This window comes from Pezoporus occidentalis, unplaced genomic scaffold, assembly GCF_034315485.1.
Source record: "Pezoporus occidentalis ecotype Australia unplaced genomic scaffold, CSIRO_AGI_Poc_V1 ctg5, whole genome shotgun sequence".
Classification (NCBI taxonomy): Eukaryota; Metazoa; Chordata; class Aves; order Psittaciformes; family Psittacidae; genus Pezoporus; species Pezoporus occidentalis.
In genome coordinates, this window is record NW_026915835.1 from 16,524,395 (window position 1) to 16,549,585 (window position 25,191).

General features: G+C 37.5%; 1 protein-coding gene across 1 annotated transcript in view; it reads right to left on the minus strand.

The window, feature by feature from the left end:
* Positions 1–24,879, minus strand: part of LOC134173183 (uncharacterized) — a 163,393-nt gene extending 138,514 nt beyond the window's left edge. Inside the window, exons 1-3 of the mRNA XM_062636959.1 lie at positions 24,708–24,879; positions 21,506–21,619; positions 14,614–14,931 (exon numbers count right to left, since the gene is read on the minus strand). Coding sequence (XP_062492943.1) covers positions 14,614–14,931; positions 21,506–21,619; positions 24,708–24,879 — 604 coding nt within the window. The remainder of the gene's footprint in view (positions 1–14,613; positions 14,932–21,505; positions 21,620–24,707) is intronic.
* Positions 24,880–25,191: the final 312 nt, after the last annotated feature.

Below are 25,191 nucleotides of genomic sequence, written 5' to 3' on the forward strand. Positions count from 1 at the left end.
GTGTAACATTATCTAGGTGTTCCTGCTCCGGCAGGGGGATTGGACTAGATGATCTTTTGAGGTCCCTTCCAATCTCTAGCATACTGTGATACTGTGATACATGTGCCTGGAGAGAAAGGGTGAGAAAAGCACGACAAACAAAAATACCCAAACCAACAGAACTTGAAATATTGTATATGTTTAAAATGCACTGTATGTAGAGCCAGGTTTTGAAAAATTTAGTTTGAAAGAATCTGTGGGTTTGAGTTCACCAAAACACGAAGATATTAAATAAAAACTATATTTTACAGGCTAATATCATCAGAGATAATTAGTATATATGAAATAATTACTTGATACAGCAGTTACAGTAAAACTCTAATCAATGTGGTCAACTGTGCTTTTTTAAAAATAAATACATGTGCCAAGCTATATGTATAAATTTTTTTAATGATTTATAGCAGATGTTAATATACTGCTTTCTACACAAAAGAAGCTGTTTCCTCTCTATGTACCCTTTCCCCAGACCACTTTCATTTCAGTATTCAAAACAGAGACGTCAGTGAAAGTAGGAGAGATACAAAGCAAAATGAAAGTCACACAGTGAATCTAAAGTATGTAATAACTAAAAATGCTTACAGTATAAGTGTTTTTAATCAGAAGATCTTTAGAGAGAAAGCAAAAAACAAACCAAACATCCCTTGTGGTGCACTCTAGTATACAATTGCATAGTTTTATCAAGAAAAAAGAAATAAAGGAAACCAGGTTATACCTGCAGTGAAGATTATATGTAACATTTCAGTTATGACACCTCTCTTTTCAATAACCAGAGTAATCTAAAGAAAAAAAAAGAAACAAGTGTCCAGATGACACTTAAAAATATTGATCAAAAATATACTTTGCTTGAAAGTTATCTGAACATGATAAACTATCTCTACTACATGCCCAGGTTAAAATTCTATTACCTAAACCAAGGTTACTGTGTTACTTCCATCTCTTCATCTGTGCTGTATATTTCTTGAGTCAAGAGTGTCAAGTATAGGAATTTTACAAGTAACTGTTTGGTAGCTATTCAACTGTTAATGAGTCCCAGTTGCATCTAGACTCTACGTATGTCCCCTGGTTATTTACAAAATACAAGTATGAAGGAGAAGCATAGTTAACTAAGGATTTTTTCTACATGCATACTGGGGAATGGGAACTGAGCTAGTAAATCAGTGAGACCAGACGAAAGATTTAATATTACTAGAGTGCCCAGACAGTCTTACAAACTACCATCTAATCCTCTCAGGATTGTTTAAAAGTTTCATTGTGATGTTTTAAACACCAGGGGAAGAAAAACTTAATGTGCTCAAAGCAAAACGTTCGTAAAATTTGTCAATATTGGTGAAACCTTCAAAGCTTATCTGGAAGCTTTATCTGAGTTCAGTTTAACGACATTTTCTTCAAAGAATCCATTATCCTCCTGCCTAATCGAACATCATGCAGTGATGACCCCACTCTAGAGCAATGCACTTTGCAAACTCTTTTGGAGATGGAAAACCATGCTCCTTCTAACTTAACCATCTTGAATTATCCTGCTGCATCAGAACTGCTGATAATAAGGATATGGGAACTGATTCGGGGGCCTACAGGGATACTGGGGAGGGACTCTTCATTAGGGACTGTAGTGATAGGACAAGGGGTAACAGTTTAAAACTTAAACAGGGGAAGTTTTTTACTGTAAGGGTGGTGAGGCACTGGAGTGGGTTTCTCAAAGAAGGTGTGAATGCTCCATCCCTAGTGGTGTTCAAGGCCAGGTTGGACAGAGCCTTGGGTGATACAGTTTAGTGTGAAGTGTCCCTGCCTGTGGCAGGGTGGTTGGAACTAGATGATCTTAAGGTCCTTTTCAAACCTAACTATTCTATGATTCTTTGATTCTATGAAAATTTAGCAAATTTTCAAAATAGATCAATAAGATTACACCCAATTATTGTTTAAAAAAAAAAACCCAAAACCAAAAAACAAACCACGAACAATGAATGTTAGAATTCTCTAGGTTAAGATTTTTGCAATGACACAGGCATTTGTTTCTCTTCTTGAGAGATTAAAGATTATACTTTTATATCTAAAATTAGTATGACGTTATGTGTTGATAAATTATGTAATTGGAAGGAGAAGATATGTCCTAGGATTTACTTACTTGTTAGTCTATTTGTCTTTTCTAAGCCAATGGCTAGCTACTGGGCACTTTTAAACTTGAGAAGAGCAATTATAAGTGATCTGATGCAATGATATTATTTCATCAGAGTCCTCAACTGCAAGGTAAGAATTAAATATACTGGCAATCACATTTGAACTATGACTCATTTTTTTGGGCATGTAGAAATAACATAAGGGAGATGTCAACTGCAAGGTAAGAATTAAATATACTGGCAATCACATTTGAACTATGACTCCTCCTTATTTTTTTGGGCATGTAGAAATAACATAAGGGAGATGTCTGTTATTTATTCCCCTGAGTTTAAAAAAAAAAAAAAAGTGGGTGATATATTTGTGTGTAATAAAAATATTTTTCAAAAATATCACTATGTACAGAAAAACCGGCCTGGGGATCTAGGAGATAGGTACAAAGGAGTCTCTGCATAATTCCTTAATGGGGTATCTCTAGAGAATATAGTTACATCAAAATGCTTACATTAAAATTGTGATCTTTAGTATTGCATTTACAGTATTTTTGAATTTATGAAAGCTTTGAGATTCATTCTGCAAGATAAAAAGCAGTATATAAGCCTTAAAAGGAAAAATTCCAGCTGTTCGCAAAGCACAGTCAGACAGTGACAACTGACTGATCAGACTTTCTGGAGCAGCTGAGTTTACAGTTGCATTCTCCCAGAGGCTTCATCTCAGAATTACAATGCTTTACCACAAGGTTTAATGTTGTGTAATAAACCCCTGAAAGTCTTGCATTGGACAGTGAGAAACTCTTCATCTAACAGGTTGCTGGGAAACTAATCAGAGTTGTGTCATTGTTGTAAACATTAAGAAAGCTGAGCCAGTTTTTTCTTTCTTGCAGTTTACTTGCTTAGCTAGCTGGTCACTTGTCTCTTTCTCCATTTTCCCAAACTCTAGTGAGCCTGTTATCCTCAGCACATTTATCTCTGAAATACCACCTCCTATGATGTTGTCATGGTTTAAACCCAGTCAGGTAACTTGTCCACTCACTCCCCCCCTTCTTTCCCTCCCCCTACTCCCGGAGGGACGGAGAGGAGAATCGAAAAGAATGCAACTCCCACGGGTTGAGATAAAAACAGTTTAGTAACTAAGGTATAACACAAATCACTACTGCTACCACCAATGATAATAATGATAAAGGAAATAACAAGGGAAGAGAATACAACACCTCAGCACCAGCCAACCGATAACTCACCCCCCAAGCCCGACCAAGCTCTGACCCATACCTCCTCCAACCAAGCAGTCTCCCAGCTCTTCCAGCTAACTCCCAGTTACATCCTGGGCATGACGTGCTGTGGCATGGAATACCTCTTTGGTCAGTTTGGGTCAGCTGTCCTGTCTCTGCTTCCTCCTGGCTTCCCCTCCTCCCTGGCAGAGCATGAGGCTCACAAAGTCCTTGGCCAAACCAAAACATCGCTATCAGCTCTGTTCCCAGGCCGAAAGTCAAAACACTGCACTGCACCAGCTACCAAGAAGGAGAAACATGACGGCTACTGCTGAACCCAGGACAGACGTGAAACAAAAATCATTTACTTCATCAAAGTAATTGTGCACCTGGCCAAAGAAAGGCTGAGTCTTTCCCCTAGAATGCTCATTCACTCAAGAAAAGTCCCTTTTTTTACCTGTATGTTATAAATAATAAAATAGAAAATTTTGTTTTCACTATCAGGCTTAAAATCTTTAAATAAAACACCACTAAATATGTTATTTTGTCAAATATAATTTTTTAATCTCATACTTCAAAAATTTCTGTAATTGGAAAAAATGAGAAATTAGGAAGATCTTCATCTACTCAATATTATGAACCTCTTTAAAACCTAGAGAAGTTTGGTTTGTTGTTTGTTTTTTTTTTTCCTTAACATTTCTTATGTAATTTCTCTCAGAACAAATCTGATTTAAAAACAATAATACTAAACACAAAAAAAATAACCAGCTCTCCATTTTGCTTCACAATTAGAATTAAGGCTGAACAATTAAAATATCTTCTCTGTACCTTAGAATTATTCGTGACATACAGGGTCTCAAAGCACAGTCACCATGATGACAACAATTCATATCATCAGGCAAATAAAGATTACAGAATCATAGAATCACAGAGTAGTTAGGGTTGCAAAGGACCTTAAGACCATCTAGTTCCAACCCCCCTGCCACGGGTAGGGACACTTCACATTAACCATACCACCCAAGGTTTTGTCCAACCTGGCCTTCAACACTGCCAGGGATGGAGCATTCACAACCTCCCTGGGCAACCTATTCCAGTGCCACACCACCCTAACAGGAAAGAACTTCCTCCTTATATCCAGTCTAAACTTCCCCTGTTTAAGTTTTAACCCGTTACCCCTTGTCCTGTCAATACATTCCCTAATGAAAAACACCTCCCCAGCATCCCTATAGCCCCCCTTCAGATACTGGAAGGCTGCTATGAGGTCTCCACGCAGCCTTCTCTTCTCCAGGCTGAACAGCCCCAACTTCCTCAGCCTGTCTTCATACGGGAGGTGCTCCAATCCCCTGATCATCCTCGTGGCCCTCCTCTGGACTTGTTCCAACAGTTCCATGTCCTTTTTATGTTGAGAACACCAGAACTGCACACAATACTCCAAGTGAGGTCTCAGGAGAGCAGAGTAGAGAGGCAGGATCACCTCCTTCGACCTGCTGGTCATGCTCCTTTTGATGCAGCCCAGGATATGGTTGGCTTTCTGGGCTGTGAGTGCACACTGAAGCCAGTTCATGTTCATTTCTCATGTACCAACACCCCCAAGTCCTTCTCCGCAGGGCTGCTCTGAATCTCCTTTCTCTCTTCTCTGCCCAACCTGTAGCTGTGCCTGGGATTGCTCCCACCCAGGTGTAGGACCTTGCACTTGGCATGCTTAAACTTCATGAGGTTGGCATCAGCCCACCTCACAAGCGTGTCAAGGTCCCTCTGGATGGCATTCCTTCCCTCCAGCGTATCAACCGAACCACATAGCTTGGTGTCATTGGCAAACTGGCTGAGGGCGCACTCAATCCTGCTGTTCATGTCAGCAACGAAGATGTTGAACAAGACCAGCCCCAACACCGATCCCTCAGGGACACCACTCATTACTGGTCTCCAGATGGACGTTGAGCCATTGACCATAACTCTTTGTGTGCGGCCATCCAGCCAGTTCTTTATCCACTGAGTGGTCCATCCATCAAATTGATGTCTCTCCAATTTAGAGACAAGTATGTCATGTGGGACAGTGTTGAACGCTTTGCACAGGTCCAGGTAGATGACGTCAACTGTTCTACCCCTGTCCATCTGTTCTGTAGCCCCATCATACACGGCCACCAAATTGGTGAAGCAGGATTTCCCCTTAGTGAAGCCATGCTGGCTGTCACCAAGCACCTTGCGTTTTTTTATGTGCCTTGGCATGCCTTCCAGGAGAATCTGCTCCAAGATTTTGCCAGGCACAGAGGTGAGACTGACTGGTCTGTAATTCCCTGGGTCATCCATTTTCCCATTCTTGAAAATGGGGGTTATATTTCCCTTTTTCCAGTCATCAGGAACTTCGCCTGACTGCCACGATTTTTCAAATATGATGGCCAGCGGCTTAGCAACTTCATTTGCCAGATCATTCGGGACCCATGGATGGATTTTGTCAGGTCCCATGGTAATTTCCTGTAATCCCTCAGCACAAGAAGGCTTTCACTTTGAAATAGGTGATGAAAGGAGCATGCTATGTGGTGGAGTAATTTCTTGGTATGAGACACCAATTCAAGGAGTAGTACCTCCTCATTCAAAGATAAATTAAAAGAAAACAAACAAACAAAAAAATCCACCCTGATTCAAACAATTAACAATATTGAATTTTAAAATAGTAGAATCTGTCTTTTCAAACAGAAAATGAAAACAAAAAAAAGCCCCAAAACCTTCCATATCCTTAGTATCAGTTACTAGAGAGATCTTTGGTTCGAAATATATCTACCAGCTATGAGTAGGGTGATACCTTAGTTAACAGACAAATTTTATAAGAAAAGATAGCCCTGAAGAACTGTAAAATGTAAAATACAAATATTATCTGTTACTTTCTGATGGCAGCAATTAGTTGTGTTGTTTCCTTTGCAAGTTTGTTGAAAGAGAGTGCTTTAAAAAATATACGCAATTCTGTAAAATATGATCCTGAAAAGAACAATACATAAGAAATGGCAGACAGGATTTATTGACCAAGAGTAAGTCTATATATAAATGTTATACTTCACTCTTTTGATAAAGTATAGCTAATAAACCATATTTGTTTATAGACAGAATTCTGTATTTCTGCAGTTAAGAACACCAGGCAATAATGTATCTACTTTAATGCAAGGTAAAGAACAGCACTATCTTCTTTGTACAGATGGTGAACCAAGGGATAAACTTCAAAGAAGCTTTCCAGCTATGAAAGTTCATCTGTCATATCTGCATTTGAAAAGCCCACCTCATCCTGCTTTTTTAAAGTGCCACTTTAAACTTTATGTCAGGGACATTTGATTTTTTAAACCTGGAAAAGAACCAAGAGAAAAGAGATACTTTGATATTCAAATACCTATGCTACGATGTCTGATTCTTGAGATGAATCGTTACCATAGTCTCAATACAGCTTTATACCCAGATTGATAAGGCATCTGAAAACCATCACAGAACCTGAATACTCATTTCATGTTATGTTACTGACCAAAACTTTTTCTTTTTTTGCATATATTAGTTTTTTTTTTTTTGCAGAGTTATGTGATCCTGCTTCATCTATTTTTATTAGGAACTACTTTAAAACCTTTAATCAGAACTATAAAAAGGTAGAAAACGAGCGTAACAACACTGAATGTTTAATATGGTTTTCATGTTAATAGTATATCCTTCAATTATGTAAATGTATGTTCTATTTAAAGTATGATGCATTGCCTGGTTTTATTTTAAAATGTATTTAAAATGCGTTAAAAATGCCAAAAAGACTTTTTAATTTTTAGGAAAAAGGAAAAAAAAAAAAAAGAAAGAGGCAGGCAAGACAGCTTGGAGCCATTGTTATTGTTATTTGAAGTCCAGTTTTCCAAAAAAGAGAAAAAAGGTAAATAGAAAACAGCAGCAGAAAGATTAAACTATAGCGCTTCTTACTGTAATGACAATTAACTTACAAATATTTTATTAGGGAAGTATGCACACACTCTCTTATCAGCCTAGCAAAGAACAAGCAAACTCATAGAAGGATCAAGCTGTGTAAAACATTGCTTTTGGCTGTTTCTTTCCTCAGCAGTTCTCAGCAGTGTGTCAGAGAACACTCTGGTTAGCTAAGCTGGAGGGTTATTAAACCCAAATTAAAAAGAAAGGGAAAGAAGACAACAGAGAAACAAAACACACATAAGAGAGGGAACCCAGCTTCCTTCATCCCTCAGAAATTAGACTGAGTACACAGTGAGCAATTAGGTAATTTCTACTTTTAATGCTGTGTTACATACTTAATGTTAGATGCTGTGAATCTGGGGTAGGGAACACAGGCTACACATTCAGTGTAAAATTAAGGATTTAGCTGACATATGTGGATGTCATCTGGATTTGTCTCTCTGCTTTATTTTGGTCAGGTTATTGCTCAGACTCTTGTTTATTGACTTACTATTGATAGCTGGATCTATGTATGTTTTAGGAGATTTGAAGGTATAAAAGTTATTAAGTTAAAGTAGCCCGGTTCAGTTCTTAGCTTCCAAGCTAAATTACAGTTTCTAGACAACTGTGATCATTAGAATACTTTATTTAATCATGCAGTTAGACCTAATTTTTAGTGTGTCATCTTATACTAATTAATGTTAGTTTCACAATATTTTTGTTTATCAAATAAGATCCCTCCTTGGATTAAAAACATACACTGGGCATAGTGGTTTACATTGACATTAAGTCTCAGCATCATGGCATTAGCAATGCTTACTTAGTTGATGTCTCCATAGCAAGAAAAACTGGCAACAGTGAATAAGTCTAATTTTGTGACATTCCCAACTTTTAAGTAATGGCAAGCCATGACATTGCTTTCTGTCACAAGAACAGTCCTTAATAAGGAACAGGGATGTGACGAGAACAGAAGCTGATTCACAGCTGACATTGTGCCTCCTAAGTAGGCTGGAAATATCAATATTATTGATCTTGGCATGTGAAACATTTCCTTTTTGTAGAAGATCTGTCCATCTAACATCAGCAAGTAAGATGTGACTCATCAGATGGTGGATTACTGGAAGAAGAAGAATCATTTTGTTTGGAATTAGACATCAGGATTAGCTGCTATTCAGTCCGTGATTGCAGCAGAGATAGAAAGTATTACTTTTTTATTTTAGGAAAGAGGCCTGACAGGATTTACTGATTAATATTTTCCTTGCATAAAACTGTAAATCATCTTCAATGCCACTACTATGGCTGGCGTCAGAGCACCTCTGGCTGTGCATTTGTCATATTTCACAAGGTAATTGGTGTCAGAATGAGGCACTTCTGAAGGAAATAGCTAAATATGCAGACATTAGGTTTGGTGATAAAGAAAAATACACTTTCTCTAATTTGTTATTACAGAAATTCCCCTCCATAAGGGAAGAGGGAGAGGAAGAAATGAAACCTTAAAGGTCTGGCATTTCAATGTGGAGTAAAGAACAACTTCTGGAGTAATCAAAATATTCCAAGGTTTAAGGATTTTTCAAAACAGAAAACAAAACCTCAGCTATTTTCACATTTCCTTCCATCTTTTAAACATTCTTTTAACCTCTGTAGACTGAATGTTCTATTCAATCTCTTGTTCAGTGCTATATATATTCAAACAATAGAAATAATTATTGCTGTGACAGAGAAGTCACTGTCATAATGTGCACAAAGATGATCCTTTTTTTTTCAAAAATTAAGGTATAATGGAATCCTAAAAAAAAAAAAAGAAAAAAAAGAAAAAAACAACAAAAACCATAAAAGCATCACGTCTTGAAAGGTATAAACAATGGATACACACAATACAGTTTGAGGAATTATTGCTATGGGATCTATTTCCAAAATGATATTTGAGGAAGAGGTAACAATTTCACAAAACTCAATATAAAATTGAAACTTTAATATCTGAATAAATTTTCAAGTTCTCATGCTTCTAACTAATGTTTTCTGATTGATTTATTTATTTATTTATTTTTAATTGGAACGAAAACAGTACAAATTTACACTGGACATTCTTCAATTTAAACATGTTTCAATCTTTTTTTGGTTAAGTAATATTTTGTTTTCTTCTTTAGATTTTCAGGAAACTTTAACTTACTTTGGCAAAACAGAAGTATGAAGTCACCATTATGATGGGACAAACAGCTGTCATAAATAAGTTAATCATAAAATTATTCATAACTATGTATCTGAACAACTGTTTACAACTTTCAGTGTAAAATTTTGCAGTTTTCTTATTTTTAAAAATTAGGTCTTCCATAATGAATACTGATTTTGTGTACTACAGCCTTTCATAGCCTTTGTAAATGATGGGGTTTGCCCTGGGGTATTTATGATAAACAAATATTCTGAAAGCTACTGTCAATTTATTTACATGATAGATGAGATCCTGTAGGAATCCCAAAAAGGTTAACGTTCTAAAAATACAGTATGTTAGGAATGTTGTATTCCTATCAAGCTGTATTTTTAGAACCTCAGCTTGATTTTTAAAGTCATCTGTAGCAAGTAGCTATTATGTATCCATTGCTATTACCTAAACTATTATTCTTCTCTTCAATTATAAATTTACTTTTTACTTGATGCAGTTGCTAAAAATAAGGATCTTTGGAATTCGTCAAATGTTTTCCAATAATCCCAGTATTAAACATGGTCCAAGAAGGGATTAGTTAAATGCTATTAAAAATATTTGCTTCATCTATTTCACTGTGGTTTTACTGTGTTTTTTCTTCTAACATCACTAATACTAAATAAAAATGAAATAATATAGGTATTGCCTCGAGTGTTTTCAGATACTCAAGTACACCTTTGAAAAATATTTGCATTTTGTGTTAACTTCATGATTTGGATATTTTAATGATTTCCATAAATGAATTCCCATTAACATCACATATTAAAAATCCATTATGAATAATTATTACCAAGGGCAAATTAATTTGCTTTGCAGAGACAACTATAATGGAAAGAATTACATACAGGAAATTTCAACAGTTTAATACAGTACAAAACATAGTTTTAAGAGAACTAAGCCAGTAAAAATTTAAGAGCAAAGTCAGGCTTCATACAGTAAAATCTTTTTGGTCACTTTGGATCAGTTTTTCAGAATAAATATATTCTTGCAAAAATATTTTGACATTTGATATTTCTGTAAGTAAATAGACACCTGAAAAACAAAAATCATGAAGTGAACATGAACATTCAAAAAACAATTTGGTTTCTGATGCAATTATGAAGGAGAATAGCTGGAGCTACAGTAGCATCACTACTAACTGAACACCAGCTGATTTAATTGGTTACTACTGTGTGTATTTCCTCTACAATATTTTTAATTAATAGTCCATTTAATTTGAGAATAAACTTGGGTTTAATATCTTGGGAACATAATAAAAATTAACCTCATAAAACAGAACTTTAGTTTGATATTCTTCCTTAATATCTAACCAAGATTATCATATACCTAAATATCATTTCTACTCAAGGATAAGCCAAAATTTAGAATTCTGAGTGAAGCTGAGATTTGATTTTTCCACATCTTATTTTTTTCTGTTTTACTGAGAAGGAGGAAAAGGGGGTGAAATATTTACATGGTTTAGTGATCTGTTTCTCATCAGTGTCACCTATAAATGCAAAAAGAGGGTAAATGCTTCAATAGGTCTTTCTTTGCCATATGTAGACCATAGAATATGCATTTCATTCTTGCCCTGTTAGTCCCTTCACAGTGATATGGATCCAGTTCTTTAAAATTGGAATTATTAATATAGAGCAATTTCAGGCAGGTCTGAAGCTTTTTGAGCACATCAGAACATATCTGTGCCCAAGCTGAGACGCTATGGTCTGGATGAGTGGGGAATTAGAGAAGTAAAACAGGGAGTTGGTTGTTTAGGCTTATTGGGCACTGGTTATTAGGAGGTATCACAGGGTCTGTTGTGGGCTAGAGTACTTGCCTTGCCTGTGAGAACAGACTGAGGGACAGCGGATTATTCATCCTGGCTGCTGTGGAGGGAACATAACAGCAGCCACCCAGAGCCTGCAGGGAGGCCAGAAAGGATATGGATCCAGGCTTTTCATAGTTGTATATAGTGAGAGGAAGAGAGACAATGTATTTGTGTTGGAAAAGCAGACATTCAGGTTGGGTATAATGAAAACTCCCAAAAGGGCTATGAAGCAGTGGAGTGGGTTGCCCAAAAAGATTCTAAAACAGTGACAATTTTCAAGACCTGGCAGGACGTAGCATGAGCGGACCTGAACAGATCTGAGAAATGAGCTTTGATTTCAGAGCTGGCCTTGCAGCAAGATGGACTAGAGACTTCATGAGATCCTGAATGATCCAATGGTTATACGACTCTACATACAAAATACAGGTCAGAGTCATAATGATAACAGCAAGGAAAACAAGGAAATCTCTCTAAAGATGAGAAACTATTTAGATGAAATTTTCCCCTTAAAGCATAATGTTTGTTTAAGAACCTCACCAAGATTTTCTACCTTTTTTTTTTAATCTATATAGCTAAAAGTATTAACAGGGAAAGATTGAAATACATCAGCTTGGTGAAACAACAAATACGTATTTGCAGGACTGACATTTCTGCAAATGCAGTGACAAGGAATTAAGTTAAGCAAGACTATCAACCTTCAGACAATTTTTATGCCTGAAATGGTCCTTGCTTACCCATTTTCCCTGAAAAGAACCCACAAATTCAACTGTCTCACTTTTGTTTATTTTTCTCCCCGGTTACTAATAGTTTTTGTCTATTAATTATGATCTCTCAGAGCTTCCTGGAAAAAATCCTGGTTTGGAAAGTTGTGTTTGTTTGTTGTCTTTTTTTTTTGTTTTTATTTTGTTTTTTAATGAAAAAAAATTACATGTATTAAGTTTGAAATGATGTATTAGTTGTAACTAACCACAACTGACATCCTGTAGCTAAGGAAACACAGAATTATCTTTTTCTATGTTTTGTAAAGGGTACTATGAATCTACAAAGAATCATTGTTTAAAATTTGCATAAATGTCCTCATTTTCAAAATTACTGAGAAATTTTATTGTAAAAAAATTGTGCCATTTCCTCTCTTCTATTATCACACTAATGTACATATGCTACTCATCACAGATTTTTCTTTCAATAACATTATATTTAGAGATAGAAATTTACTTCTGCATATAATTTATTTTTATTGAATGGCTTTGTACAAAGACAGTCTTTGTTTTCCTCTCAGCTAGAGGTATGTATAGACAGTGAATACTCCATTCTATCTAACACAGTTTTGTCTTTTGCATGGAACCATTAGAATTCTCACTTCCAATCTGTCATATTTATTTTGAAATGGTATGAAATTATGAAATGTCTAACTACAATTTATTTGTTTTGTTTTAATAAGCTAGGCCAAGTGTGAGAATTTGCAATACTGTATTCCTGATGGTTGCTAGTGCAAAACATCTGCTTTAAAGAAGTTAATGAATTTTTATTTTTTTTCACTCAAGGAAGTTAGCACATATTTTGTTTCTAAATGAAACTCAGGTGTGCTAAAATCTGTATTAATATCACTAACTGCTGCATGACAGTTTAGATTGAACTGAACTTGATATATACCACTTTCTCCCATTATTGTGTGACAATTATAAACCTTTCTTTTTTTATTTATGTCTACTGAAATATCGCTCCTGGAGATGGGGAGTGGGCATTCTGTTTGTTACCTTCTTTACAGCCAAGCACAGCTGATCTGAATGAACTGTGCAATCTTCTCATTTCTTAATTTTGTAAAGACTGAAGCATGCAAAAAGAAAAATATGTTTGGTCATAAATAGGAAATGCAGTATTATATGAGAGAGGAAGCCATGAGAATGATGAGGAAAGAAGGCAACTGACGTGGAGCTGATTTAAGATAAAAAAACCTTACTCCATTGAGACAAGAGATTTCAGTATCTCACATAGTAACTAGCATTATTTTTATTGAGTTTAACAAGTAAGTAGATTTGAACAAAAATGTCCTAATCCTGAGCCCTAAAAGACCTGAAACTGTTAAGTGTTTGTTGTAGTTTAAACAAAGTCAGCCATAAATCACACAGTCGATCTCTCACTCCCCCCACCTTGTTGCCCTCCCCCTGCTCCGGGAGGTATGGGAAGGAGAATCAAAAGAATGCAACTCCGATGGGTTGAGGTAAGAACAGTTTAGTAACTAAGGTATAACACAATTCACTACTGCTACCACCAATGATAATAATGATAAAGGAAATAACAAGGGAAGAGAATACAACACCTCAGCACCAGCCGACTGATAACTCGTCCCTCCTGCCTGACCAAGTACCGACCGATACCTAGTCCAACTCCACAGTCCTAGCCTTTCCGGGTAACTCTCAGTTACGTCCTGGGCATGACGTGCTGTGGTATGGAATATCTCTTTGGTCAGTTTGGGTCAGGTGTCCTGTCTCTGCTTCTTCCTGGCTTCCCCTCCTCCCTGGCAGAGCATGAGGCTCACAAAGTCCTTGGCCAGACCAAACATGTGAGCAGCAACTAAAAACATCAACGCTATCAGCACTGTTCCCAGGCCGAAAGTCAAAACCACAGCACTGCATCAGCTACCAAGAAGGCGAAAAATGACTGCTACTGCTGAAGCCAGAACAGTATGCACCCCTTATTCCATACCATTCACGTCATGCTGAGATCTCACATTTTCAATATACTCTTATCAGCGCACTCTTATCTTAGTGCATGGACCAGTCCCTATAAAGCTGCTGAGTCCATCTGGTCCATGATGTCAGGCTCCATCTCTTGTAACAGTCTTTCAGACCAGGAGAGGCTGTGTGCAGTATTCACACTCATGAATAACCTGGGCAATAGTGCCCATTGCTAAGTCCACCCCTTGATCATGAGTCCATCTCTATGTTGCATCTCTGCCCTGATGGCCTGAAGTGCCATGGGCCCACCAGGCTCAAAATAATTCACCGTCCTCTTCAGCAGTTTCTGCAGCTTGTTGCTGGGGACTCGATACAGCTGCCTTCCATTTCTGACGCTTCCAAAGCACTGGAGGGGCCCAGTGGACTAGATACTCACCCATACTGTCCCACACACCCTGCCACCCGTAACTGTCCAGCCTTGGGGAAAATCTCTTGGTCCTCCTAGATCGTTGGCTATCCCCAGAGAAGACCCAAACCCTACTCTGCTTAACTTTTGAGATCAGACAAAATGGCTGTGGGTAGAACACAGTCTGTATGTGTGCCAACATGCTGATCCCCATCACAATCAGCGGGCAGGTCCCAAGGATACCCAAAGGCCATTCAAAACCTTCAGAACTCTCAAACGATGCTGCTGGACTTGTCACTGGGGCTGGTGCAGCTGCTGTGCTTGCCGGCTCTCCCACCACCAGCTTCTCTTTTCCTGAGTCCAGCTCTTCCTCCTCTGCCTTGCTGGGAAATGCTGCGTGGTCTCCTGCATCCTCCTGGGGCTCGGCGGGCGGCTGCCGGGGAATGCTCTCGGACGTCGCGGGGCTGGGCTCGGCCGCGGGGCCGGGCTCAGCTCCTCTGCGGGTCTCAACTCCTCCTGCGCCGCCTTCTCCCTCTGTTCGGCAGCCGCCTCCTTCCGCTCCTCGACCGCCCCGACCTCCTCCACCGGCAGCCGCCCCCTGCCGGCTTCCAGACCCGGTTCCGCCGCCGCTTGGTTCCCGAGGCCGCTTTCCCGGGCCGCTTCAGCAGCCGCCGGCTCCCAGAGCAGCTCCCCCTCGGCTCCCCGCAGCCTCACAAAGATGGAGGCGAGGGCGAGGGCCAGGACGGTGAAGAGCAGCCGGACGGCCAGGTACAAGTCCACGGCCACGTCCGTCCCACCCTGCTGCTGGAGCCCGCCCGTATTACAAGTCATTGCCATAAAGTACAGTGAGACAAGAACCTTAGCCGAAGCCTCACACTTGATAAACACTAACACGGAGAATACCGGCTCTAAGTAAGTTACAACATTCTGAAACTGTGAGATCAAGAGGAACAACTCTGAGAGCCAATAAATCAGCACTGTGACAAGTGACTATTAATCCGGTCAGATCTGTTGTTATCTCAACCCCGTTGGGTGCCAGAAAGAACTGTTAAGTGTTTAAACAAAGTCAGCTATAAATCACACAGTTGATCTCTCACTCCCTCCACCTTGTTGCCCTCCCCCTGCTCTCAGAGGGATGGGAAGGAGAATCAAAAGAACGCAACTCCCACGGGTTGAGGTAAGAACAGTTTAGTAACTAAGGATTAATACAAATCACTACTGCTACCACCAATGATAATAATGATAAAGGAAATAACAAGGGAAGAGAATACAACATCTCATCACCATCCAACCGATAACTCCCCCCCCCCCCAGCCTGACCAAGCACAGACCAATACCTCATCCAACCCTGAAGCCCTAGCGCTCTGGGTAACTCTCAGTTACATCCTGAGCATGACATGCTGTGGTATGGAATACTTATTTGGTTAGTTTGGGTCAGGTGTCCTGTCTCTGCTTCCTCCCGGCTTCCCCTCCTCCCTGGCAGAGCATGAGGCTCACAAAGTCCTTGGTCAGCCTAAGCATTTGAGCAGTAACTAAAAACATTATTGTTATCAGCTTTCTTCCCAGGCCGAAAGTCAAAAACACAGCATTGCACCAGCTACTAAGAAGGAGAAAAATGTCTGCTACTGCTAAACCCAGGACAGTGTTCCTTCATATTAGCTGAGCTTCAGAATCTATAATACTCATTCATCTAGTCTGCAAAATATATGATGCGCCTTAATGCAACTTGAAGAAATTAAGAAATTTAGACCAGATAGAATTCTTTGACTAGATAGAATTCTTTGATATTTGACCCATTTAATCATACCTATTCTGAAACATATACCTGTGTTACATTTCACTGTATGTTGTGCTAGCATCATGAGAATTCTAAGAAAAAAGTTGTGTTTATTCGTAATCAGGGAAAAGAAAACATTTTAACTCACTTCCTGACAGAGAAAGAATGTATTTTGACTTCCTGTAATAATATCCAGCACGGCAATGATATATGGAATTTAAATCACCTACTGCAAAACACACAATATGGAGAAGAAAATTCTTAGATTTACATTATTTACATCTGCATTGGAGACATGATAATTAAACTGGAATCTTGTTTTTGTACTTTAATTCCATTCTCCCTTTCTGGAAATGTAACAACTCTAATTCCATTCTCCCTTTCTGGTAATGTAACAACAGAAGATATGACAGAGTTTCACCAAAAGCAATGACTCAAAATGTCATATTGTAGTATATTTCAACGTCTAACTTATTTATTTTTGTTTAAATTATATTTATAAATGGTATGAAAGTTCCAGAAAGTGTAGGATCCTTGTTGTAAATATATTATATCAAAATGATAAATAGATTGAAGATTTTTACAGATGTTTTAATGTGCATAAGATTTAGAAAGCAATATCGAAACCAGAAGTACACTGGGACAGATTTAAAAATATTACAATCTAATTCCTGGTATGCAATTCAGTTCATTATTCTGTATAATAATAAGCAGACTGTCTTATATGTTGTTATAACTTGAAAAGAAATATTTCTACAAGCACATTAATTTGTAAATTTTCTGTATGCGATCTATTCAATAGATTGGAATTTTTTCAGACTGTCTGCAAGAATCAGAAGAAATAGAACCTCGGGAAGTCTTACTGCTTTGAATTCACTAGTCTAGCTATTAACATTTCATCTGTTGAAATTTAAAAAAGCATATATGCCAAAGTTTTCATTTATTACTGTTATTTCAGTAGTAAACTATGATCAACAATATGTTTCAATAACAAGGACAAAAATACAGTAACGCACACAGCTGCAGTTCTACTGACAGATGATCAATGTGGAGCCATTTAACAGGGTAAAGGAGTTATTTGAAGGTGATAATAAAAACACCTAATAAATCATATTATAAATAACAGAAAAACTTTCAGGTTAAAGTGCATTCTGAAAATTGCACTGGAAGTTTTTCCCTTTTGAATTTAATCAGACTAAAAATTTAAGACTATACAAATAATGCAAGAATACAAATCAGCATTTGGAGCACTGTTGAAGTGGCACTCTTTAGAAAATTTCAGAGACAAAATGTTAGCAGTACCCTAGTGTCAGTTTCCTTATTATCAGTATGGCTGATATTTGTTGCAGGCTTAGACCATCAGTCCTCAAGAATATAAACTTACATTTTATTTCAAATAAAAAGAAAAAAAAAAGTTGTTCCAACAACTGCCTTTGAATATTCCTGCACACTGAGACTTATGTTACATTATTATCCAGAATATTCCTTCCAGAATAAGAAATATTACTGGTTTATGAGGTATAGTTAGTCCTTTATGAAATCTTTGCTACTTATCTCACAATCTCCAAATTGGATCCATGCCTTGAGATAGGACCTGATATTCCAAGTGAACCATAGCAGCTTTTAGACAGCACTTATATCCTGATATTTGAATCAAGACCTGTTTTCTTATTAGATGACAGTAAATTAAGGTTTTCTTATCCAAGGGAAATTAACACCTGTCAAAATTTAAGAAAAGCATTCAGCTGTGGAAAAACATTTCAGACTGATCACATCAATTACATGTTGTTGTTGGCATAAGGGAAAAAGGATAAGGACATTTACATTCTTTTTTAAGTAGCACACCGGGAGAATTCAGTCGTCATGAACATAAGGAATGCTGATCATTAAGTAGCTCCAGTCAGAATTTAATAATTTTTTTTTCAATGCAAAATAAAGATCATTAATATAAATCATAAAGTTTTTTTAATGTCTTATGCCACCAAACTTTCAGAATGTGTATAAATGTTAAAATTTGATCTGTTAATGATCTCACAGAAGGAAATTACAAAAGAAAGATGATTTTTCAAATCAAAACATAGAAATGGGAAATGGGAACAATAGGAAAGATTAATTGTTACCTCATCTTAATTGTGTATCTATACAGGTGGCTAGTTCCAGCCTGTGCTACCATGGACAAGATAGAAAGAAAAGGAATTTTAAGATTTTACAAACAATAGGAAGAGATTAATGCATTTGAAAATCACCCACTTGAACTGAGGTACCACTAACAAGATAAAAACGTGAAAAGGGCAGAACACTATACAGTAGCTATGTATGTAGCTTCCAGTGACTTGCTAGTAACTAATTTGTCAACTAATGGTTAACTAATGACTAAGGGAGAAGCTGCCATAGCAGTGTTACCTTACATAGCAAGTAAAACAAACAGAATGAGGGCCAATAGTGAAGGGATAAAGAGGGGTGTGATATTTCTTTGGCAAGAGGCATCAACTTTTTAAAATGAAGAATATAGGAGGTTAAAAAGAAGGGAATAGATAATATAAAGTCAAACAAATCATATGATCAGGGCTGCTTGGAGCCCCTCTGAAGCAGTCTTGCACATAGTCATTGCTATTTGAAACAGAATATTAACACTGTTGTTGATACAAAAATATGTATTTCTTATTTTTTCTTTACTCTCAGGGGGATTAGGAACACTAAAATTAGTGAAGAAATACCCAGGAACAGACTTAAAATCGTGACATTGCAACAATCTACAAAACCAGCATGTCTCTAGAGGACAATATTTAAGTCATAGAATCATAGAATCAGAATAGTTTGGGTTGGAAGAGACCTTCAAAGGTCATCTAGTCCAGCCTCCTGCAATGAGTAGCAACATCTTCAACTAGATCATGTGGCCCAGAAATACATCCAGCCTGGCCTTAAGTGTTTCCAGGGATCGTATATCTACCACGTCTCTGGGCTACCTGTTCCAGTATTGTTCCTGTTATATATACCTGTTCCATACTCATTGTAAAAAGTTTCTTCCTCATACCTAGCCTACTCCACCCCTCTGATCATTTCTGCAGCCCTTCTCTGGACCCTCTCCAACAGGTTCATATCTTTCCTGTACTGAGGACACCAGAGCTGCATGCAGTACTCCAAGTAGGGTTTCACAAGAGCAGATTAGAGGGGCAGAATCACCTCCCTTGACCTGTCGGTCACACTCATTTTGATGCAGTCCAAGACACAGTTGGACATCTGGGCTGCAAGTGCACTTTACTGGCTCATGTCCAACCTCACAATGTGCCTTTATGGTAGTTAAGATGAAATAACTTCAATCATTTTAAGTTATGAATGAAGGCAAAATTTATAACCCCCAAATTTACCCAACTATTTCACTACCTTGAAGAATATTTGTTATTTGGACAGAAGCAAAGTCCCTGCCCAAATATCTTATCTGTACACATCCAAACACCAACATCACCAAATCCCATGCCTGACTTGGGCCTGTGAAATTATATACAGTAGAAATAGAACTGAGCTGTAAATGCTGCCCACATTTTTTATGATGCCTGAGTATATGAGCTAGTAGTTTTAATACGCTTCTCCACCTGAATTAAAGAAGTGATAATATGCCTGATACCATTACTAAATTCTTGTCTAACAGACAGGTAAATCAGTTTAGAAATGCACAATGCTACATCTCTCAGAACACGATCAGGTTGTTATTTAAATAAAGTAAAACAAAAGCTGTTCTGCATAAACACAGGGAAGGATACAAAACAAAATGAAAATACAGCTGGAGAGACGTTGGTTTTAATCAGGTAAGGAAGATCGGTTGTTACAAAAAGGGGAGATGAACATAGGAGAAAATTATGACAGATGACAAATTAATCCAGTTCAAAAGCTGTTCTCTAATCATAATTTATTTTTCTTTTTCCTTGGTTTTCAATGCAGCATAAAATACCCACAACAAACCATGAATTAAACCACATTAAATGAATGTGAGGAAACCAGAGGTGCTTGGGCTGTTTAGACCACATTCAACTCTAAACACAAACATTATAACAAGAGTAGCAAGCTTCCATTGTTGAAACAGTTTTCTCTTTTGAGAAAACTCTTCTCTCTTTTTATGGTAAGCGTATGATTATTTTCATAGCAACTGAAGATGAAATAAATATATCACCTGTAGTGAAAGCAAGGTTTTCTTATTCCAGCAAATGTTATTGTCTGCCTCAACAGAAAAAAATTTTCTATAAAACAGAATGGTTGCATCTTAAGAGTTCTCCTAAGCTTGCTTTCTGTGTCCTATCCATCTATTACATTATGGTTCTGCTGTGGATTGGAAAACTGCAATTTGTTTGTTTCTTTTTAATTTTACATTAATCTACCCTCTGGCACCTCACTTCAGCACAAATAAGAACAGTGCTTCCAGAAAAGACAACCTGGCTATGACTGCATGATTAAATCTTTAACTGAAACAACGGAGAATAAGGGGTAAATTAAAACAGTTTAAATAAAGTGTCTCAAACATTTTTAATTTAGAAGATGACAGAAAGGATTGTAGACAGTCTTAAAGCTAGCACTGGGAAAATTCACATGAAACAGACTAGAGAAACCCATTTATAGAACAAGCAATACAAATTCTGAAATCCTGCAGATAACTAACAGATAAATCTAGGGTGTTATGCAATTAGGTCAAAATTACAGTAATTAAAAAAAATTTTTTTTTTTTTCCAAATTTGAGACCCTTGAACCATCATTGCTGGATGTCATTGAAGTTAGCTTTTAAAATAAGAATATGAGAGAATATGAAATAAAAAAATAGTATTTCTAAGTGCTCTACAGTTTATATGTTACAGTATACTTATATGTTTTCTATTAAACTCACAGAGCTCTAGCCTTTTATCAGGACTCAGTTTAAGCTGAACATTAGTTTACACAGAAACAAAGTTATCTTTGAAAGGTTAAATAACATGGAGTTTACAAGAAAAAAATAATTTTATCAGAAAAGTTTGTGTGCATGTTTCATAAGACATTCATGAAAATAAAAGGATAAATGTTGGAAGGTATACACCTTTCATGATCTGGAGCCCTCATGTTGTAAAATGATAAATCTGGCTTTAGATATGCTAGTATTGAACTTGTCACATTGCAGTCTAGTGGAACAAAACACTGATATGGTGTAGCTCTATATACAATGTACTGTATTAAATTTATCAACTCCTGAAATAAGTGGCTATATACAAAATATTTTATTAGATATCTGCTAATTTTAATATAAAGGAACCTTTCATTAATGACTGGCCACGAAGTAGTTTTTTTCCTTCTCTCATATTTTATTAGTATTGCCTTTTGAGTTTTTACATATCATACCTTCATTATTTCTCATGCTGTCATTCTCTTTATAATCGAATTTTTTCTCACTTCTGATGTCTTCATATTTCTGATTTTCTTTTTCTAATTCATAAAAATCATCTTCAGTTTCACCTATGTGATTTGAAAAGTAACATTTCTTAAACTTCTTTGTTACAACTTCAAGCTTTGTCTTATCTCTTCCTTTTTTAATCCAATGTCAAAACCATGTGGCATAAGGTTCCTTCATTTTCCTTGCAGGGATTAAAACAGGATCCTATACCAGCATCCATTTTGATTATAAAGAGTGAATGGTCTCCTGTATAAAGGGCTTGCAGTTGTAACATCTTTCCTTCTAATATGACAAGATCAGTATTTCTTCCTCTAATAGTATTCTTCACTGCTGCCGACAGATATTCTTTGAATGTTTCTTGGACAAGTATTCCTCATAGCAGCACACATCTTCTACTCCAAATGTCATTCAGGCAATCCTTCACTAAATTTGTAGATGTTCCTCCCAGTTTTGACTCTTGACAACTATTCCAATAGGCAGCTGATCCCTTGGCATTGCTTTATGTATCAAGAACACATTCAATTTTATACCATCTATTGATGCTGCCAACATTACTGTAATGTACATTTTTTTATTTTTTAAACTCTTTCAGCTGTATAACTTAAGGTTTCGACTGCATTACCCATTTGACTAAGCAGATGATAGTCATGATATTTACATAATCCCGTCACATACTGCTAGAATGCAATGAGCTTTTCTGTGAAGTCTGAAGGTAGATGTTGGCAAAGCAATGTTTTCTCCCAAAGGCATTATGAAAACACATCATTCCTATTCAGCTCTACTGTCAACTGCCTTCTTGCTCTGGAACATTTTCTGGTTATGGTATTTCTTGATCTTTCATCTTAATGATTTCCCATGTAACTGGTCTGCATCCATTGTTTAAATATGTACAAATTCCACAACTAAGAGTTATAGAATTGGAGAACCGTTAAGATTGGAAAGTGCCATCTAGTCCACCATTGTGGACTAGAATTCATCCATCAAATTCTGTTCAGTTGTGCCTTTATAAATCATATTAAAACTGCTCTTACTAATACCTTTTATGTTCACTCAAAACACTCATTTAACAACAGCTATCCTATTCAAAATATAGCTACCACTAAATCCAAACCAGATTTTTCTTCTGTCTGCTCTAAGTGTGCTTTTGGGAGCGGAGGCGCTGTCTACTGAATGATTTCTGAATCCTTAGCTCATGAAAGCTCCTGTTTTGACTTTTTCCATCTTCACACTTGCAATCCCATCTCATTACATTTTCTCTCATCCTCACCATTAGATTTTTTTTCTTTTTGCATACAGTAACACCATGAGTATAAAATTTGCACTGTAACTTGTCCTTATGTCTTTTGATAGTTGGATATCTCACTTCCAAAACATCTGTCATTTTATATTAGTAAAATCCAAGAAGACTCATAAAGCTATGAAAATTGCAGTGGAATTCTCTGAGCTGCAATGCACCACAGTTTTGCAAATAGGAGAGAGAAACAGTAGTATTCAATTGGCCTCACTGCATCATTATTCAGTTTTAGGCTGCTTTGGAGTATTTCTTCTCTCAACAGGAGAGCTTCTACACTGCAGTCTAATGACCATACTGACCATAAAAAGCATGACACTAAATTCAAGAGTGCCCTCAGATTTTAATTTAAATTGCTGAAAAAGCTACCTTTATCTTCCTTTTAGGAAAACAGAATTTTTATGAAATCATGTTGACATGTTTATATTGGTTCCATTGTTTTGTGCCAATGCTAAAAGTTTACTGGCCTTGTCAGAGCTAATCTTTTTCACATACGCTTTCTACTCATACCACTCACTCTTCAAACTCACTGCTGTGGAATGTTTCTGGGGATGGCTGCTACCTTTCTTTAGATGCAGATTTGGGGCACAGTGTTTCTTGAAACAAGTTATAAAATTGAGCTTTTTAGCATTGTTTCAGCAGCGATTACCTAGAATGAAATTACATCAGTTTGTGCTGTCTAACCTCTAGTGTTGAATCAGAGCCAGACCTGCTGTGAAGACATCTATGCCATCCTAAGTCAAATTTACAGAGGTATCTGTTATGAATCAAACAAGAACAAGGGAATTATATTGAAACTGTGTTGTCAGGGAAAGCCACTATTCCTTACAGGCTACACGTACTAGTATTGAAACCTGCAATATCTCTGAATGCATGTTTCAGTATGGGCAAGAAAGTGACCTGCAAATTGTGTAGGTTCTAATGAAAACTAGAGCCAAGAGGACATCCTGTCCATACAACAAGGAAGTTTACCAGCTCTTTAGTCTGTCATGGATATAGTTCCAGAGTACTACAGGGTTTCCATGGCAGAGGCCATGAGACTTTCAGATTTGTAAAACACAAGTTCAATCTCTTCCATGACAAGAATAATGGCTAGATTATTGTGAGAGAAGGAAACTGGAACCTCTTTTAAACCCTCTTTGAAAGAATCCAAGGGTGAGTGAAGCAAATAGTGTGTCATAAACAAACAAGGAAGCTGCTTTGAGATCCCATTGCTACCTTATGTTTTGATCTCTTTCTCTGAGAATGTAGCTTGATCTTACATTTTGAAAACGCATCTGTGCAACATGGAAGTTACATCATCCCCCTGTGCTGACAGGTTTCATCTATCTAGATGGAAGCCTCCCTTAGGCTCCTACAGGCATTCTGAGATCATGACTTTGGATACACTGCACCCAAGCAATTCACAGCTCGGTGAACCCTACTAAAAGGATCATTTCTGGGCCATATCGTATGCCTTGCTTTCATTTTGTCATAGAATCATAGAATAGTTGGGTTGGGAGGAACCTTCAAAGGTCATCTAGTCCAACCCTCCCCCTATAAGCAGGGATGTCTTCAACTAGATCAGGTTGCTCAGAGCCACATCACCCTGGCATTATTAAATGTCTCCAGGGATGATGCATCTACCACCTCTCTGAGCAACCTTTGCCAGTATTTTACCACCTTCACAGTAAAGACTTTTTTTCCTCACATCCAGCCTGAAACTCCCCTTTTAGTTTAAAACTGTTACACTTCATCCTATCACAACAGGCCCTGCTAAAAAGTCTCTCCTCATCTTTCTTATAAGCCCGTTTTAAGAACTGGAAGGCCACACTAAGGCCTCTCTGGAGCCTTCTCTTCTCCGCGCTGTATAACCCCACCTCTCTCAACTGTTTTATATAGGGGAGTTACTCCATCCCTCTGATCATTTGTGTGGCCCTCCTCTGGATGCCCTTCAATAAATCCACGTCTTTCCTGTACTGAGGACTCCAGAGCTGGATGCAGTTCTCTAGGTGTGGTCTCACGAGAGTAGAGCGACAGAATTCTTGACATCCCTTGACCTGCCTTGACCTCCTGGCCACGCTCCTTTTGATACAGCCTAAGACAAGATTGGCCTTCTGGGCTGCAAGCGCACACTGGCATCTCATGTCAATCTTTGATCTAATAGTACGCCCATTCACCAGCAGCCCTCGTCAGGAGTCAGGTATACAGTTCATACTAATATCCCCACTCTGAGGCCATGGCTTGATCCCATACTATGCACAAGTACCTCTATGGTTAGGAATGCTCCATTCCATAATATCTCATCATAGGGACTTTTGATATTTCTATACTACATGCAAATTCTCATTTAATCTCTCTCCA